The sequence below is a fragment of the Mobula hypostoma genome, chromosome 9 (genome assembly GCF_963921235.1).
Source record: "Mobula hypostoma chromosome 9, sMobHyp1.1, whole genome shotgun sequence".
NCBI lineage: Eukaryota > Metazoa > Chordata > Chondrichthyes > Myliobatiformes > Myliobatidae > Mobula > Mobula hypostoma.
This window is the reverse complement of record NC_086105.1, coordinates 122,564,790-122,583,609: the sequence shown is the minus strand read 5'-3', so window position 1 is coordinate 122,583,609 and position 18,820 is coordinate 122,564,790. Positions and strand designations below refer to the sequence as shown.

At 40.6% G+C, this 18,820-nt stretch overlaps 1 protein-coding gene across 4 annotated transcripts in view; it reads left to right on the top strand.

The window, feature by feature from the left end:
• The window catches only part of tmc5 (transmembrane channel like 5), a 125,922-nt gene that overhangs the window by 95,898 nt on the left and 11,204 nt on the right, over positions 1-18,820 (top strand). For all 4 annotated transcript variants that reach the window (XM_063059052.1, XM_063059051.1, XM_063059050.1 and 1 more), the window contains 3 exons: positions 2,418-2,585; positions 3,417-3,495; positions 5,049-5,141. In XM_063059052.1, coding sequence (XP_062915122.1) covers positions 2,418-2,585; positions 3,417-3,495; positions 5,049-5,141 — 340 coding nt within the window. The remainder of the gene's footprint in view (positions 1-2,417; positions 2,586-3,416; positions 3,496-5,048; positions 5,142-18,820) is intronic.

Here is an 18,820-nt window from a genome sequence, read left to right as displayed (position 1 = left end):
TTAATAATAAGGAATGCTGTAAAAGAGAATGATGTGCACAGCATTAAACCAGCTGCCATTATTTAACAGAGGGATGGGGAGAGAGCTTCCATTGAACAATATCAGGCTTTTGACCTCTTTTATTGGGCAACTATTAAAGTGGCAATAGGTCATCTTTATCCATCTCAGACTTTAGTTTCATTTGATTCTCACTCCTTTTCACTGAATTTTAATTTCCTTTAATCAAAAGGAGAACAACTAAATTAGCAAGGTTCAGAACTTCCTTGGGAAAGTAAAATGAAAGAACAAAAAGTGGCACGAGGAAAGATTTTTTTATGCAGTGAGTAGTTAAGGTCTGAATTGGACTGCAAGATAACACTCAAAAAACAGCTGAATCAGTATCTGAAAGGGAAGAAAAATTGCAGAGCTATGGAGAGAGTGTAGGAGAATAGACTAGTTAGATTGCTGTTAGACACAGCCAATCTCTGGTTTTACATTTTACAATTCATGGATTGTGTGGATAAATACTCTGCTTTGCCCCATGTATCTTGTGTGGTTCTATGTAACTCTGTTTATATTTCAAGTTTCTAGCATTTACATTTTGGTTTTGTTCTAATTTTTCTTTAAATAAATATTATAATTCTCGAATCCATAATTACTAATCTCCTCTCTAAGTGCAGGATGCACCATTGAGTGTAATCCTGGTACAAGTACAACATTTAAAAACACATATTCTACCTGGCTCAAACTATTCATTATGATAGATTTATAGATTTTAAAGTAGCAAGGTCTGACTATCTCAGAGGAAGGTGATAATTTTAGTGCAATGCACAAAAATCTGAAGATGACAATTAGCTAGTGTGAAAACTGACAAAATTATTTTATATCTTCTGTACAACTGCGGCAACAGCAGCTCTGAAAATAAATTAGTGTGTGCCATACAGCAAAATGCTGTCTTTACAGTGCCATCTGCTTTACCAATTCTGACGGTCGTTTGTGGATATTGATTTAACTGCACATCAGTCTGAAATTTCATCTGTCTATAAGTAATGGAAAACACCATGAGCCTCAATATGGACATACAAGAAAGAAGCTGTCGGTGCTGGAAATCTGCAACAAAACACACCAAAAAAAATCCCAATGTTTTGAGAAATGTTTTGAGTCTCAATATTTTCACAGCAAAGTATGATCAAGCTAATGATGTTTTTATTCATGATACTTACGAAATAAATGATGAAGACAGTGGTAAGAGTTCAAGGTAGTTAAGAAGTAATTCAACTCTTATTTAATAAACGTAAGTCCAGAAGTCAAGGCTCATTGACTGAACCCCCGTCTGGAATCTCTGCGAGTCCACTGAAGAAGTCAAGGGTCATGAGTCGGCTGGGTCTAGAGGATGTGTGGGTGGATGGGAAGGAGGAACGGGGTTTGTTTAGCTGTTGTTGTTTTGTCTCTTGGCATGTTCTGTTTTGCTGCGTTCTGTGCTCTTCTGCTGAACACTGTGGGCGTGCTATGTTGGCTCCAGAATGTGCGGCCACACTTGTGGGCTGCCCCCAGCACATCCTTGGGTGTGTTGGTTAATCCAAATGACACATTTCACTGTATGTTTCAATGTACATGTGATAAATAAATCTGGATATGAATAATTATATTGATGATTTGTTCTTGCAGATGATATGTAAAAATGTAGATTAAATTCAAGAGCAAGGAGGTCATGCTGCAACTACACAGGGTACTGGTGAGGCCACGCCTGGAGTACTGTGTGCAGTTCTGGTCTCCATACTTGAGGAAGGATATACTGGCTTTGGAGGCAGTGCATAGGAGGTTCACCAGGTTGATTCCAGAGATGAAGGGGTTAACCTATGAGGAGAGATTGAGTCGCCTGGGACTATACTCTCTGGAGTTCAGAAGAATGAGAGGGAATCTTATAGAAACATACAAAATTTTAAAAGGGATAGATAAGATAGAAGTAGGAAAGTTGTTTCCATTGGTAGGTGAGACTAGAACTAGAGGACATTGCCTTAAGATTCAGGGGAGAAGATTTAGGACGGAGATGAGGAGAAACTGTTTTTCCCAGAGGGTGCTGAATCTATGGAATTCTCTGCCCAGGGAAGTAGTTGAGGCTTCTTCACTAATTATATTTTTAAGATACAGTTAGATAGATTTTTACATAGTAGGAGAATTAAGGGTTATGGGGAAAAGGCAGGTAGATGGAGCTGAGTTTACGGACAGATCAGCCATGATCCTCTTGAATGGCGGGGCAGGCTCGATGGGCCGGGTGGCCTACTCCTGCTCCTATTTCTTATGGTCTCATGTTAAATCAGAAGTACATTGAAGCAGTCCTTAATATGCATTATGCCAAAAATGGGCATTCTACCACTGTATTGTCATTTCTGTGTCTGCTGTATTGTTAATTTTATATTTTGCAATATTTTCTTCAGATCGAAGCCTTCTGAATTCTGTGGCCCCTTTAGAGGATTAAGTGTCCCTTATAGTGCCGTTTCAAGATTTATTCATGGGCCGATTCGTCAGCTGGAGTGGCTTGGGTGGATCTACAACAAATTGATTGTGAATCCGCTGTTCTTCTTCATTTTAACAATTATTGTGTTGTAAGTATGAGGTACATATTCAATGATAAAATAACACTGTAGTGAATTATCAATTGTGAATCCATAAAACTTCCTTATAGCTATCCGAAGGTGAATTTGATATTGTTAATTGCTATCAGGTTGAAAGTCAAACGGTAACCTGCGCATCACAGAAGGCATTCTATCCAGATGCGTTTCAGTTTGTTATGGTAACTGCTCTACTCAAGGATTCAAATGATTAGCACGTAATCAACAGGCCCTAATCATTGCGGTACCTCAAGAGGTGGCATTCATTATTAAAGACCCTCTCTATCCTGGATAAGCCCCCTTCTCACTACTCCCATCAGAGAGGAGGTAGGGGAGCCTGAACTCAATGTTTTAGGAACAGCGTCTTCCACTCTGCCGTAAGATTTCCGAAAGGTCCATGAACACTACCTCACTATTCCTCTTTTGCATTATTTACTTATTGATATTTATTGTAACTTGTAGTAATTTGTTACGCCCAAACTGTGCTGCTGCCACCGAGCAACGAATTTCATGACCCGTGTCAGTGACAATAAACCTGATTCTAATTCCGATACAAGTTTATCTTCTGAGCGTAATAAGAATGCTTGGTATTCAAATTATGTCTTGACTTTTAAATTACATCTCCAATGTTGCATGACTGCATCTCTAAATTAACAAAATTTTTATACCAATGGATTAATAATATGGTGCCAAATTACACACAACTTGTATCCAATTTAATTACACTATACCATGGTGTTTGTAGTTCTAGAGACGAATCAACTATATATGTATCACAGAACAATGTATCACTATTAATAATACTCTTTATTCTCTTTTCTCAAGTGCTATTATCTATCTGTATTGGCAAATTATCGATGGGCATAAAATGATGGCAAAACTCTTACAAGAGCGTATTATTAATGTAAGTTTGAGAGTTTATTCCTTTGAAGTATTTTTACTTTTCTACACCATAATTTTAAATTAAAATTTCTAGTTTTCTTTTTAGAATCTCAGCATCTGGCTCACCTTAGTTGTGATTTGTTTTTTTAATATATCTTACCTTCTTCTCTTCTGAAGCTATTGGGTGCCTGCTGGTTCAGTGATGTTGGTTTTCCTTCTGTTTTCTGCCTAACTGGCCACTACTCACGTAAAAGTTTTAACAATGAGTAATAATGTCTAAAGAACAACAAAGGCCATAACAACTGAGCCGATCTGCTTGCCTCACTCCAAAGTTATCACATATAACCTTCCAGCAATGGCCATCAGAGTATCTGAAAAGTGGATGCCTGTTGGATGTGTCTTTACATATTAAAAGGACATAATAGTACTTTTTGTAAACCATTCCAAGTTAATTCAAATGCTGACTACAAATCAAACCTTAGGAATTTTCTTATTCATTTATTTTCCCCTGAAATACAAAACATTATGCCTTTGATATATTTTTCTACCTGTAAATTATTACTGGGGTTCATATGAATTGATCCATTCTTATTTGATGTTGCTTCTTACATTAATAATGAATAATTTATTTGAAACTTCTACCTACAAAATCCACATTGGATTGTAATGAAATGCATTGAGAATGCTGATTAGTTATGGTCTATAAAAGTAGCACAATATAAATTTATATTGATATGATAGATGACAAATTACTAATGCTCAAGTTAGTCACTTTTCAGTTTGGGATCGAGGAGGTGTTTGAACATAAGAAAGCCAAATACCAGAAGCTGGTAGAACAGTGCCAAAGACAGGGCTGAAGGACATGATGTGAGTCTATAGAGGTGGGGTGTAGAGGTTTTGCTGGATGCTTGCTGTGCAGAACCTACTCTCACCTTGGCATTATGGGGGCTGCAAAGAAAAGAGCCATCAGGATTAGCACAGAGGCTGCTGACCAAATTTCCAGAGGGCTATGGATCAAGAGGGGTGACCTGTGGACCAATGCTATGTGGGCACAAGCCGGGGCCTGATTAACCCTGGCTGGGTCACCTGGGTGAGGGTGTCTGGTGCTGAAAGTCGCAAAGCACCCAATGACCCCAGAGTGCATCACTGATGATGTATCCTAGCATATCTCTAGGATGTGTCTCAGCATCAGGAATTTGTTTTGCTTGTTTAGTATCTGCCACAATGAAGAATAATAAATACTGCAGAGAAATGAAAATAGGTATTCAAAAATTATCTTCATGTCATAAGTGAGTGATTATTCCTCAGCAGATTTACAACACTTTATTCAAAACTTTGCATGTGAAAGAAAGATATACTTGAAATTTATTGGATGGACTTGAAATGGCTCTAGTCCCATGCATGCTGCTTGAGACCGTTTTTCTCCCCCAGTGATTCTGCCTGCTCTACTGAATATTTCCAGCATTTTCTACTTCTGATTTGGATTTTCAGTTTTTTTTCTCTAACTGAAAACTCTGTGTGCTGCCAATACATGTGTTGGGTGGTTAACATTACAAAAATATTCTTTCCTCTTAGGAAGGAAAAGACAAAGCATATTTATTACAAAAACTCACAGCCTTGAAAATGAGGGAAGTTTCCAATGAGACAAAGACAAAATCCAGCACGGAGGTAAGCCATAATCTTATAAATATTGGGAATCTAATTGACAGATCTAAATTGCAGTTTAAGTAGCACAAATGAAGCATTAGATTATTACAGGCTATCTACCACTGTAAAATAAATTCATCTCTGTTAGAAGTTAGAAACTCTAGTAAAATGAAGCTTTGATTAGTGGCAATTATACATTAATGGACATTAATGATAGGTGCAGTGCTTTGTTCATTTTCTGTTCATTTTGTTGCAGGGAAAAGTTTATCATAATAAAATGCTGATGGTTTCACTCTCCCATTTCTTTTCCCTTCTTCCCCATGAAAATAATAGCGTATGATAAATTGCCATACGTATTGTATAATCTCTGTATTTGTATATAAACGTGGGCACAGTCCTGAAAATAGCTGTTGCAAAATGTGAGTGCACAGGTGGACAAGAGTGTCTGAACTAAATCAAGTCAAATGTACTATTTCTGACCAAAAATTGGATACAAGTTCAAATGAGCTCATTTGGTTATATGTTACAAATATGAGTAACATCAGGATTAAACACAAGAAGGAAAGCAGTATTAGGAAGATGTGCAGTTGAAGATGCCAAGGTGAATTAAGGGAGGATAAAGGTATCAGCATGAACTTGGGATGGGAGGAGGAGTGATCTGGAGGAAGAGGTGATAGAAAATTACAAGCAGGGAGGAGGAAACAGATGAATACCCGTGTCACTGGGTAGTTCACCATTGACTTTGGTCTGAGGCACATCCTGCCGTGTTGAGTTTCGTGGTTTAAATTGAAGTTTCTGTTGATGTGGCATTTTAACTGAGTAATTTTTTGCTTTAGTTATGCTATCATTCTGGTCTGCTATGAGGAGTTTGTGGAACGAGCATACCTTATGTAAGTAGTTTTGTGCTCCCTCGAGTAGGTGTCACTATTTTTGGGGACAGAACGTTGATCGGTTTGGAAGGCTTCAGACAATGGTAGGAGAGAGGCTCGGTTCAATTGCAGTGGGGTTTCTGTCGTTACGTGCAGAGTGCTCAGAAACGAGTGTAATAAATTGTTCTGTTCATTTTTGTGGTTATGGAATCCTGATCTGATTTGAAAGCTGAGAATATCTTCTTTGAGCATTTTAGTCATCATTGTTGGGAACTTTTATGTTATTTTGAGCGAGGCAAAATAATCCAAATAATCCTGTCATACGTAAATTTTGATTCTCAAACCAACATTTGAGAACTGAAGGAAGAAAATTCTGAATTGCTGTCTGGGAATGACTAAAGATCTTGCGGTTGTACGCTGGAGTTGCGAACAAGCTTGCATTGAGGTGTGAAGATAAGGGATATAAGATAGCCTGAGCTTATATAGGGCTTTTGATTATGGTTGCAGACCGGACAGTCTTTTACACAGCATCTTGCAATGGGGTTGACTTTTCCATTGTGATAGATATTGAACTTCATAAGAGGACTTTGAGACAGAAACTAGCATCAGATGTTGCCTTAAACTGCTGCTGAGATTGCAGTGTTTTGTTTGTAAATATGAGTAACTATTAGAGGGATGTCCATTTAGAAAGGAGATGAAGACAAATTTCTTTAGCCAGAGGATAGTGAAAATATGGAATTCATTGCCACAGGCGGCTATGGAGGTCAGGTCACTGGGTGCATTTAAGGCAAAGGTTAACAGCTTCTTTATTAGTCAGGGCAGGAAAGGTTATGGGGAGAAGGCAGAAGAATGGGGTTGCGAGGAAAATGGATCAGCCATGATGAAATGGCAGAGAAGACCCGATGGGCTGAATGGCCTAATTCTGCCCCTATGTCTTATGGTCTTAAAATTTAGTTGCTATTCTTGTTAACTGTAAAAAAAAGTTTCAAATATATACATCCATTTAAAGTGGATGGACTGAAAACAACAGGTGATTCTCCTGTTGGAGGGAAGATATCTAATTCATGGTGCAAATTTGGAAGCCTGTTGTGATGCCTGATGCAGAAGCATCTTTTACATAGCTTATGTTCACACATGCTTAAAATCAACTTAAGTCATTCAAATACAATAATAATGTTAAGAACATTTTCAAAAAAGGTCATAGCATTATATAACTGAAATGTGGGGGTGGCAGAAACACCAGACTGTTATCAGAAAGCACTAAAATATTACTAAAGATCATTAGCATATGAACTATTACATATTCTGATGCAGTACAATAGAAATCAATAAAACTAAGAGATCTTGAAGCATAACTTTCAAACTTTGGAACTAACAAGACATTGCTTGACATGAGTACATGTGAAATATGTGGAAAGTAATCCATATATGGACTTTCTGAAGGACTTCTCAGCAAACCAGCTGTTAAAATCCTTTCTAAAATATATTGCCTTTAGATTCATCCATTCCAGCATTCTCCTGGCTGACCTCCCAATGCACAGCCTCTGTATACTTCAGTTCACACCAAGCATTGATGGATCTTGTCCTACTCCATCATAGTTACTTGCTGACTTGCATCAGTGATGCTTTAAAATACAGTATGTAGTTTAAGTTCTCCTTAGAGACTTGCTTTTCTCTATTTCTACAAGTGACTCTGGCCCTACTGGATCACTGCAATCCCACAATTCTCATCTTTACTGTATCCATGTTTTATACCATTTCACTATTTTCAGCCAATTCTTCAATTGCCAATGTGGCCAATGTTCCTGAATTCCCTCCTTGAACCTTTCTCCACCTTTCTTTACTTCTCCATCCAATCTTATTTTCACCTGTGCTAACGCCTTTATAAGAAATTGAGATATGACCTTCATGAAGCTATCAGGGATGCCAAGAAAGAATACCAATGCAGAACAAAAATCCCAGACCACCATCAGTTTTGACAGGGCTTATAGCGGGTTACAAACTGAAGCCACGGACAATCGTGCATCCTTTCCGGATGAGCATAATGCATTCTAACCCCATTTTGAACAGAAGGGATTGGAATTCCATCACCCTCCCGACAACCTCCAATGCACCTGAATTCACAGTCACCATGCCAGACACAAGGTCAGTCATCCTGGGTGTGGAGTCATGGAAAGCAACTGGCCTGGGTGATATCACTGTCTGTGTTGTTATATTCTGTGCAGGGCAGCGGGGGAGGGGAGTATTTGCAGTCATTTTGAAACTCTCCCTGCTTCAATCTGAGGTTCCCACCTGCCTTAAGAAGACCACTGTTTATCTCAGTACCTAAAATAACAAGGTAAAGTGCCTTACTCAAAAAGACCGACGTAACATGTCTGAACGACTGGCATCCTGTCACACTCACCTCAGTAAAAAGCAAATGCTTTGAGAGGCTGGTCAAGGACGACATCTGCAGCTTGCTACCACCCAAACTGGACCCCCTACAATTCACCTACCCACACAAACGATCGACAGATGACATCTGGAGAAGAGGGATGCTTATGTGAGAATGCTGTTCTTGGACCACAGTTCAGCATTCAACACCATAATTCCCTGCAGGCTTGACCAGAAGCTCAGAGACCCCAGCCTTCACCCTGCCTTGAGCAGCTGGATCCTGGACTTCCTGTCAGATTGCCGACAGGTGGTAAGAGTGGGCTCCCTGACGTCTGCCCCTCTGACCCACAACATAGGTGCCCTTCAGGGCTGTGTCCTAACCCCACCCCCTTTACTCACTGTATACCCATGACTGTGTTGCCACCCACAGCTCCAATCTGCTGACTAAGTTTGCTGACAATTGACCTTATCTCAAATAATAATGAGGCAGCCAACAGGGAAGAAGTCATCACCCTGACACAGTGGTGTCAAAAGAACAGCCTCTCCCTCAATGTCGCAAAAACAAAGGAGCTGGTTGTGGACTACAGGAGGAATGGAGGCAGGCTAATTCCTATTGATAGCAATGAATCTTGGGTCAAGAGGGTGAACAGCTTTAAGTTCCTCAACATACACATCACCGAGGATCTCACGTGGTTTGTACATACCAGTTGTGTGGTGAAAAAGGCACAACGCTCCTCTTTCACCTCAGACGGTTGAAGAAGTTTGGCGTGAGTCCCCAGATCCTATGGACTTTCTACAGGGGCACAATTGAGGGCATCCTGACTGGCTGCATCACTGTCTAGTATGGGAACTGTACTTCCCCCAATCGCAGGACTCTGCAGAGAGTAGTGTGGACAGCCCAGCGCGTCTGTAGGTACCAACTTCCCACTATTCAGGACATTTACAAAGACAGGTGAGTAAAAAGGGCCCAAAGGATCATTGGGGACCCGAGTCACCTCAACCTCAAACTGTTCCAGCTGCTACCATCCGGGAAACAGTACCACAGCATAAAAGCCAGGAACAACAGGCTCTGGGACAGCTTCTCCACCAGGCCATCAGACTGATTAATTCATGCTGATACAATTGTATTTCTATGCTATATTGACTGTCCTGTTCTACATACTATTTACTACAAATTACTATAATTTGCGCATTGCACATTCAGACGGAGACGTAACGTAAAGATTTTTACTGCTCACGTATGTGAAGGATGGAAATAATAAAGTCAATTCAATACAATTCAATAATGATTACTGACTGGTGGCTCTGATATTCAAGAGGCTGGGCATGTCACGCATTTATTCTGGCCTCCTAGAGAACCGTGATCCACTTCAATTCACATACTATCAAAGCAAATCTATGGCAAATACCATCTTCCTGGCCCTATGCTCATCTCTGGATCAACTGAACAGTAAAGATATCTATGTTAGACTATTGCTTATTGTCCACAGCTCTGCCTTCAATATTATATTTCCAAGCAAACTAATTTCTAAACATAAAGCTGGGACTCAACATCTCCCTTTACAGCTGGATCCTTGACTTGCTGACCAATAGGCCATAAGGTTAGGCAGCAATGTCCCTGTCACAATTATTCTCAACACTGTTGCCCCACAGGATTGCATTCTCAACCCCTGTGCTACTGTCCATACATTCATAACTGCATGGCCACATCCGCTGCTAACTTTTATCTGCAAATTTGCAGACGATACCACCATTGTGGCCGTATCCCAAATAATGAGTTGGAGTACAGGAAGTGTAATAGAGAGCCTAATGACATGCTGTCATAACAACAGCCTTTCCCTGAAAGTCAGTAAATCAAAAAAGCTAGTCTGCGCAATTTCTCCTTGTCAATCGGGCCCCCAAGTCCAGGCAGCATGCTTGTAAATCTTTTCTGCACTTTCTGGCTTCATAACATCTTAGAACAGGATGAGCAAAACTATAAACAATATTCCAAGTGTGGTGTCACCAGCGTTTTATACAACTGCATTGTAATTTCCCTACTCCCGTACTCAAGACCTGAACTATGGAGGCCATCACACCAAATGCCTTCTTCACTATCCTTTCAACAAGTGATGCTACTTTCAGTGAACACAGTAGGTCCTCTGTTCTGTAACAATCCCCAGGTTCCTACCATTCATTATGCAAGTCCTACCCTGGTTTTATCTCCTGAAATGTAACACCGCACATTTAAACAGAATGAAAGCCATTTGCCATTCCTCAACCTGCATACCTAGCTGATCAGAATCCCCTTGTAGTTTTTCATAACCTTCTGCACCACCTACAACATCACCTACTTTACCATTCGCAAACCTGCTAACCATGGCTTGTACTTCCACGTACAAATTGTTATAAATTACAAACAACAAAGGTCCCAGCACTGATCCTTGTGGCACACAACTGATATAGGCCTCCAGTCTGAAAATCAACCTTTTGCCGTCAATCAGCCTCTGCTTCCTCCCACTAAGCCGATTATGAATTCAATATGCTGTTTTGCCCAGGATCCCATGCGATTCAAACTTCCAGATTAGCCTGTCATGAGGACTTTGTCAAAGGCCTTGCTTTGGTTCCTGTAGACAAAATCCACTGTCGTACTCTCACCTACCCTTTTGGTTACCTCCTCAAGGAACTCAAAAGGTTTGTCAAACACAATTTTCCAAACACAAAGCTGTGCTGACTATCTTGAATCAGACCCTGTCTCTCTAGATGTTGGTAGATCCTGATCCTCAGATTTCCCTCTTGCAATTTACCCTTCTCCAATGTCAAGCTCACTGGCCTATAATTTCCTGGCTTGATTTTCCGGCAACTTTAAACAATGGTACCGTATTAGCCACTCTCCAGTCCTCCACAATCTCATCTGTAGCCAGAGATAAACAAAATGTCTCTGCAAAGGCCTCCGCAACTTCTTGTCTGGCTTTCCACTAAATCTGAGAATATATCAGGTCAGGTCCTGGGGATTTGTCCACTTTAAGGCACATTAAGGCCTTCAAGACCTGCTCCCTGTTCTTCCATTTCCTTACCTTCCATCATTCTATCTGGAGTGAAAATGGAAAAGAAATATTCATTAAATTCTAACCCATTTCCTTTGGTTTCACACACAGACAGCTGTGCTCATCTTTTAGCAGACCTATTTTCTCCCTTGTCAACCGTGTACTTTTAATATACCTATAGAATCTCTCGGTATTTTGCCTCACCTTGCCTGCTGGAGCCTTCTTATGTCCTCTTTTTGCCCACCTAACTTCTGTCAAGTGCATCCCTACACTTTGTGTAGTCATCATTGGAATTTTACCATATTCACTATTTCACCCAGCAGTGGTGTAAGTCAGTTTTAAATTGAACAAACCATTTTCCACTACACACCCTAATTTAGCTGAAGTCATGCAAACTGGGTGTGGGCAAATTGTTCCTCATTTAAGGTAATTTTCTCTTGGGACCATCCTTCCTGAGTCAGCACTATGTAATGATTTTCTCTGCCTAATGATTGTTTCAAATTGTGACAGCTGGGAAATGAATGCCCTTGCTTAGAGCTGAGTGCAACAAAATCATCCCTATATATTGCAAGGCATGAGTCACACTTGGTGGGGCAAACTCTTTTGAGAACCTTCAGCAGTCAAACACTAAATTTCCAGGATTAGTTATTGATAGTCTGTCTCTCTGCATTTATCATGAGGTCATATCTTATTCAGCCTATCACCCAGCTCCCATAAGCACTGCTTAAGTTAATTCCTCATATTCCAGGTTGATTAGTGCCTGTCTATCACCTTAATCACTTGGCTGGTCTCTTGGACCCCAATAGTTCAAGGATTATTCCTGTCTGGATTCAGTCTGTTCCTCCTTCCATTAACCACCTCAGTTCCTATCTCAGGAAATCTGTTCCTATCTAGATCCCTTAGAAGTCTTCAAATTTAAAAAGGAATATCCTGGCATTTGCACTAATTAAAAATCATGTATCAAGGTGAGTTTAAAATTTGTGGTAGCATTGATAAACATGGTGTCTACTGCCCTCTGGAGGACTGTTATGCTGATCTGGTACTATTGTGATTATCTCTTCAGGACGGTTCTCAACTGCTGGTTCAATTTGATGTGTAATTTGGCACATGTAGGACCCCCTACTCTACTCTTGGGGGGGGGGTAGTCTGGACCCCTTGTGGCATTATACATGGCAGTGTTCCGCTTTCTTTCCTCCAGATTATCTACAGATTTCAATTGACTTGTCAGCTCCATGTCAACCCCTTTATCCTCCATCCTGTACAAATACTCTTCCAAAAGTCAGTGAGTAGGTGTGTTCAAAATAGTGCTGTGATACAGGTTCCATCTGATTGGACAATTATAGTACTCCCCTTCTCTGGGCAGATCAGTCAATATCCCAGCTCTTTACTTCACCCTGCCCTCTCTCCCTGTTTCACCTTTCACCTACAACCATGTACTTCTTCCTCCCCTCCCCCCACCTTCTTACTCTGACTTCTCATCTCTGTTTCCAGTCCTGATGAAGGGTTTTGGCCCGAAAAGTTGACTGTTTTCTCTTTTCCTTAGATGCTGCTTGGCCTGCTGTGTTCCTCCAGCATTTTTTGTGTGTTACAGTGATTTACCCCATTTGGCTTTTCCTTTTCCATTGGGGGGTCAGCCAGTTCCCTTTCTCAGAGTGTATAGGCAGCTTTGGCAATCCTCCCAAGCTGTCATCGATGGGAGCCCAGTGCGCATTTTGAGGAATCCTCTCCCGGCTGAGGTGAGAGGAGCCCAGCTCACTCAATGTAGGTTAGTGGACATCTGCAACCAATGCTTCTATGCTCTTCTGTCAAATCCATACATACCGTTTGTCTTCAACTCCTCATGTAGTCCTACCTATCAGGAAACTAATCCCACTAACCCTTGAAACGTTCTGCCTTCAATACAAGACAGCTGAAAGCAATTTTACCCTTTGGGTCCACACAAAATCCCAGTGGTCCAATTTCCTCTCTCCTTGTTTCCCTGTATCCCTGCAACTTATTTTCACACATACTCATCAATTCTCTTTCAATTTAATTCTTTTTTTTCCCCACTTACCTACACTAAGTGCTAATTTACAGTAGCCATTTAAAAATCCTGTGCATTTTTGTAGATGGAAGCAAACTTGAGCATCCGGCAGAAATCCACCTAGCTGCAAAGAGAACCGGCAAAAGCGTCACACCGAGGGCACCTAAGAGCAGGATTGAGGCCAGGTCACTGGACCTGTAATGCAGCAGCACTGGTGGACGTGTTTGGGATTGAAATGACTTTCTACACCCTGCCTTTCAGTGATCCTACATCTCATCCCTTGCTGCTATCCCCTTGGGCAGTCTCATTGCTCATTTCTACTTCAGCTTATAAGCTGTAAGTCTGGTTAGGTGTCTTTCCAGTTTTAGATTATGAAGACACCTAGTCCTCTTTTATTGTCATTTAGTAATGCATGCATTAAGAAATGATACAATATTTCCTCCAGTGTGATATCACAAAACACAGGACAGACCAAGGCTGAAAAAACTAACAAAACCACATAATTATAACATATAGTTACAACAGTGCAACAATACCATAACTTGATGAAGAAGTCCATGAGCACAGTAGAAGTTCAAAGTCTCTCCAATGTCCCACATCTCACGCAGACGGGAGAAGGAAGAAAAACTCTCCCTGCTATACCCGACCACAGTCTGACTCTGAGTCATCCGAAAAATTCGAGCTCTGATCAGCTCTCCGACACGGAGTACTGAGTGCCATCTCTATCCGAGCGATTCGACCTCCATCTCGGTCACCAACAGCAGGCAAAGCCGGGGATTTTGAGGCCTTCCCTCCGAAAGATTCCCAACCACGCAGTAACGACAGCAGCGAACGAGCGTTTCAGAAATTTTTCTAGATGTTCCTCTGTGCTTTCATTTCCCTCTCCATCAAATCTGTGCTTTCATTTCCCTCTCCATCAAATCAGAATTGTCCACGGCCCCTATTTAACGGATACAATATCATTTTTCACCGGAGGGCTGCGCACGCATTGTTGTTTCAAAATCAACCTCTTCATGAGTAACGTGCCTTGATAATCCAGTTTTCTCTTTTTCTCTCTCTGCCTCCTAAGCCACATTAGGTCCTTTTCACAAAATGTTTTTACGTAATTGTCCACCACCCATCCCTCAGTACAAGCGTGCCATGCTTGTCCTTACTTTGTTGACTCTCTAGTGATCAACAGTCAACAAGGGCACCACGGTTAGCATGACACTATTACAACGCAGGCCGTTCTAGAGTTTGGAGTTCAGTTCTGGTGCCATTTTGTAAGGAGTCTCTGTATCACCTCCCCGTGGAATGCAAATGATTGCCCCGGGTGCTCCGGTTTCCTCCTACGGTCCAAAGACCTTCCTGGTAGGTTAATTGGTCATTGTACATAAATTGTCCCACAAATTGGGGTTGTGGGACCGCTGGGATGGCGTGGCTTGAAGGGCCGGAGGGAACTACTCTGTGCTGAATTGCTAAATAAATAAATATCTGCATGTCCATTTAGCATCCCAGCTTTGTGTAACAGTCTTATCAATGTAGACTAAGCTTTGGATTTCATGGACATTGATACAGTCTCATCCAAGGGAAAGAAGTTAATTATCTATTCTTAACCACACTTCTCTGAATGTAACTAGCAAAATCAGGCAAAATTATTCCAGGAAATATCATAATATATTGTAACTTTGTTCTTTTTTATTCATTTTTAAACAAAATTTAACTAACCGTATTGCCAGACTGGCAGAGTTTTGTAAAAGTACATCCCTATTTCCCTCAATTTTAATTCCATTCTCTAGTATGTAGTGAACCCCTCTTTTTTTCTTCACTGCCAAGATCTGATCACTGCTCCAAAGTCCAGGCCACCCTCTCCAGGCTATCATTAATGTATTATGACCAGGAATGCCCCATGTTCAAGCCTCTGTCGTACAAAACCCAAGGTGCATATTGTCACTATAGTGCAACTGATGCCCTTAGACAACATTCCACATCTTTGCCAACTTATCCAAACTGGCTGTGTATCAAGCAATGGAGAATTAGTCTGACATTGCAATAAATGAATGCTGTTACTTTCTGTGAGTTTTTAAGAAAGTCAGGGTCTATTTTATCTGAAAGGGAAGCAATTTTTGTCTGTTTCTTACCTGACAATTTTTTTTTAAAGCCTACCATTAACTTAGAACAAGATATCACTTCACAATAGTGCAGCTGGAAGAGCAACTGGCTTATGGCTCCAGTGATCCAATTCAGCGCTGACAAGTTCAAGTTTAACTGTCATTCAACCATACATGAATACCCATGAATACAGCTAAATGAAGCAGCGTTACTCTGGGGTCAAGGTACAAAACATAGTACCAACACTCATTCACAGCACAAGGCCTATATAGCACATCTCGGATCTCCATTACTCTCTGTGTGCAGCTTGTATACTTTCCCTGTGACTGCATGGGTTTCCTTCGGGTGTTCCAGTTTCATCCCACATTACAAAAACCTAAAGTTTAGTACATTTATTGGCCACTGCCAATTGCACCTCAAGTGTGAATGAGTGGGGGAAAGTAGATGAAAGTGAAGGGAGAATTATAGTAACATTTTAAGCTTGATGGACAGTGCCGATTTTGTAGGCTGAAGGGCCCATTTCTCTATTGTATCTCCCTATGACTTTGAATCTATTTTGATTTCAATGCCACATCATTAATTATCTACAGATGTCAAAATTTTGTTAGTTAATGACAACATTCCATGTCTGCAATTAAAACTCTTGTCCTGACAGAGTCTCAGCCCAAAACTTCTCTATAAATGCTGTCTGACCTGCTGAATTGCTCCAGCATTTTATGTGTGTTGCTCTGCATGTTTCCAACATCAGCAGAATCTCTTGTGTTTAAAACCTTAGTCTTTATGTAAATTTCTCCTAAGGCTCTGTGTACAATTTTTTAATAAACTCAGAAAAATTTCACCATTTCATATAGTTTAGCCACATTGATTCATCTGATGGATCAAAAGTTTGCTAATTTTAGGAAACATCTGTGACCAAAAACCCACAAAAATTTCATATGTCTGCAATAAATTGAAAGCCAAAATAGGATGTCAGAAGATGTATAGATGCAGAAATGTAAATTTCCAAAAACGGTCAACGCAAAAAGGATTCACAACTTGTAGCTCTCAGCATAACAGTGACAGACAAGGTGCAAAAACTTTTTAAAGAAGTATTCACAAGCAGAGAATTGACTTGGCAAATATTTAAAAAAAGAATTTCCCTATTGCCATTACTAATATAATTCCTGCTGCCTTTCCCTTATTGCAGTACTGCTTAGCCCACCAGTTTCTCTGGACTTCAGGATCATGCTTGGAACCCACCTTTCTTTTTTCAGTAATTAAGAATGCTTGAGTCCCCCCACCCTGAGTTCCCATCTTGTTTATAAGTGTCAATATGCTTCTATTTCCCCTGTGGACTTACTAAGGCTCAGCTTGTAATGAATGGATCTATTTCTTTTACAGCAATGACTACTTCCCCCCATCCCCTTAGCACCGTGTATTGAGCTGTTGTCATCACATGCGCTCTTGTTTGTGCATGCACATTGTTCCCTGTCTCACTCGTTGCGATGTGAATACACCAGTTAAAGCCAACTCCCACATGTGTGCTTTTATTTAATTGGTATGTAGTTGTGCACAGTCACAACAATTGGTGACGAGTACGAACCTGAAAGTCAGAAAATATCACGAACTGCACCGACAGTTATGGGATAAAACAGCAAGAGTTAAACAGCACATGAAAGCCATCGCAGACACTAACAAAAGAACACATGAGTAACAGTGAATGACATGCTGAGTTTAAAGTGAAAATAAAGTTGCAATGACTTCAGTTAGGAAAGTTGCTGAATTTGATAACGCTAGTCTTTCTATACCCTAGGTAATTTTTAAAGTAAGTACATGTTCGGCACAACATTGTGGGCCGAAGGGGCTGTATTGTGCTGTAGTTTTCTATGTTTCTAATGAAGGATGGGAGTTGTATATCGAGAGGGTGGAACTGTACTGTAATGTAAACAACGTGGAGGAGCAAAAGAAAGGCCCTACACTTCTTAACTTAATGGGCCCAAAAACATACAGTCTCTTACTCAACTTCGTAATCCCTAAAAAGTCAGCAAGCAAGACATTTGGCAAAATTGTTACAATTTTTTTAAATCACTTGAGCCCTAAACTGCTGATAATAGCTGAGAGATACAGATTTTATAAAAGGACCAGTCAAAAGATGAAAGCCTTTCTGAATACATTGCAGAACTGAGCAAACTTTCCCAGTACTGTGACTTTAGAGATGGACTTTCTGATGCATTAAAGGACAGGCTTGTATGTGGTGTGCATAGTCAAAGCACTCAGGCTACTATCCGAAAGAGACCTAACCTTAGGATGGGCATTGACCATCGAACACCATTAAAGACTGCAGCAAAGGATGCAGCAGAACTATAGAAAAGGACGTTACAATATGCAATGCACAAAATGTCCCTGAATGCTTCAAAAAGCCAAAGATGTTATCAATGTGGCAAATCCTCCCATGATGCCTTTGTTGGTTCATCCTTCCTTCGTTGGTTCAAAGAAAATGTCTGCAGAAAGTGTTATGGACAAATTCACAGAGAGAATGTGCAAGGCAGACAAAAAGTACAACTGATTGAAAAGTCTCAATCAGAAAACTAAGCAAATGCATAAAGTTACCAATGTAAAACAGAATCAGACAATACAGAGTCTGACCAAGATAAATTGTCATGCCTAGAAATCCATAGTATAACTGAAGCAGATCACAAAATCATCTGGATCACACTCGATGACTCCGATGTAAACTGTAAATGGAGCTGGATGCAGGGTCAGCGTTGTCTGTAATTACAGAGGATGCCTTCTAAGATACCACTAGAGAAGAACTCAGTGATGCTAAAGACCCACACAGGCGAAAAAGTGTCTCCCAATAGCAACCTGAAAGTAAATGTAACGTATGGAGTCCAAACATAACAAAGATTTATATATCGAAAAGTGGAGGGCCAGCACTTTTTAGATGTGAATGGTTGAGAAAAATCCAAAGGACTGACACTCAATCAAAGCTCTCAGTGTGGCATCAACGGGCAGCTACAGCCCAAATGGTAGCACTAACCAGAGGCTGCCACAGCTGCTTAATGCTAATAAGGAGGTGTTTCAGAAGGGAATAGGTAAATAGATTGAAGACTTAGCCAAAGGCTACTATAGGTTCAAAATGCATCTCGCAGGCAACGTTACACCCATGGGAGTGGCCGTCGTCACCATGGCAAAGAGTGCATATTGACTTTGCTGGGCCATTCATTGGCTCCATGTTTCTGATTGCTGTGGATTCTCATTCAAGGTGGCCAGAGGTTATACTAACGAAGTCAACCATGTCGGCAAAGACTGCCTCCGCTCTGAGGACTAGCTTTGCCT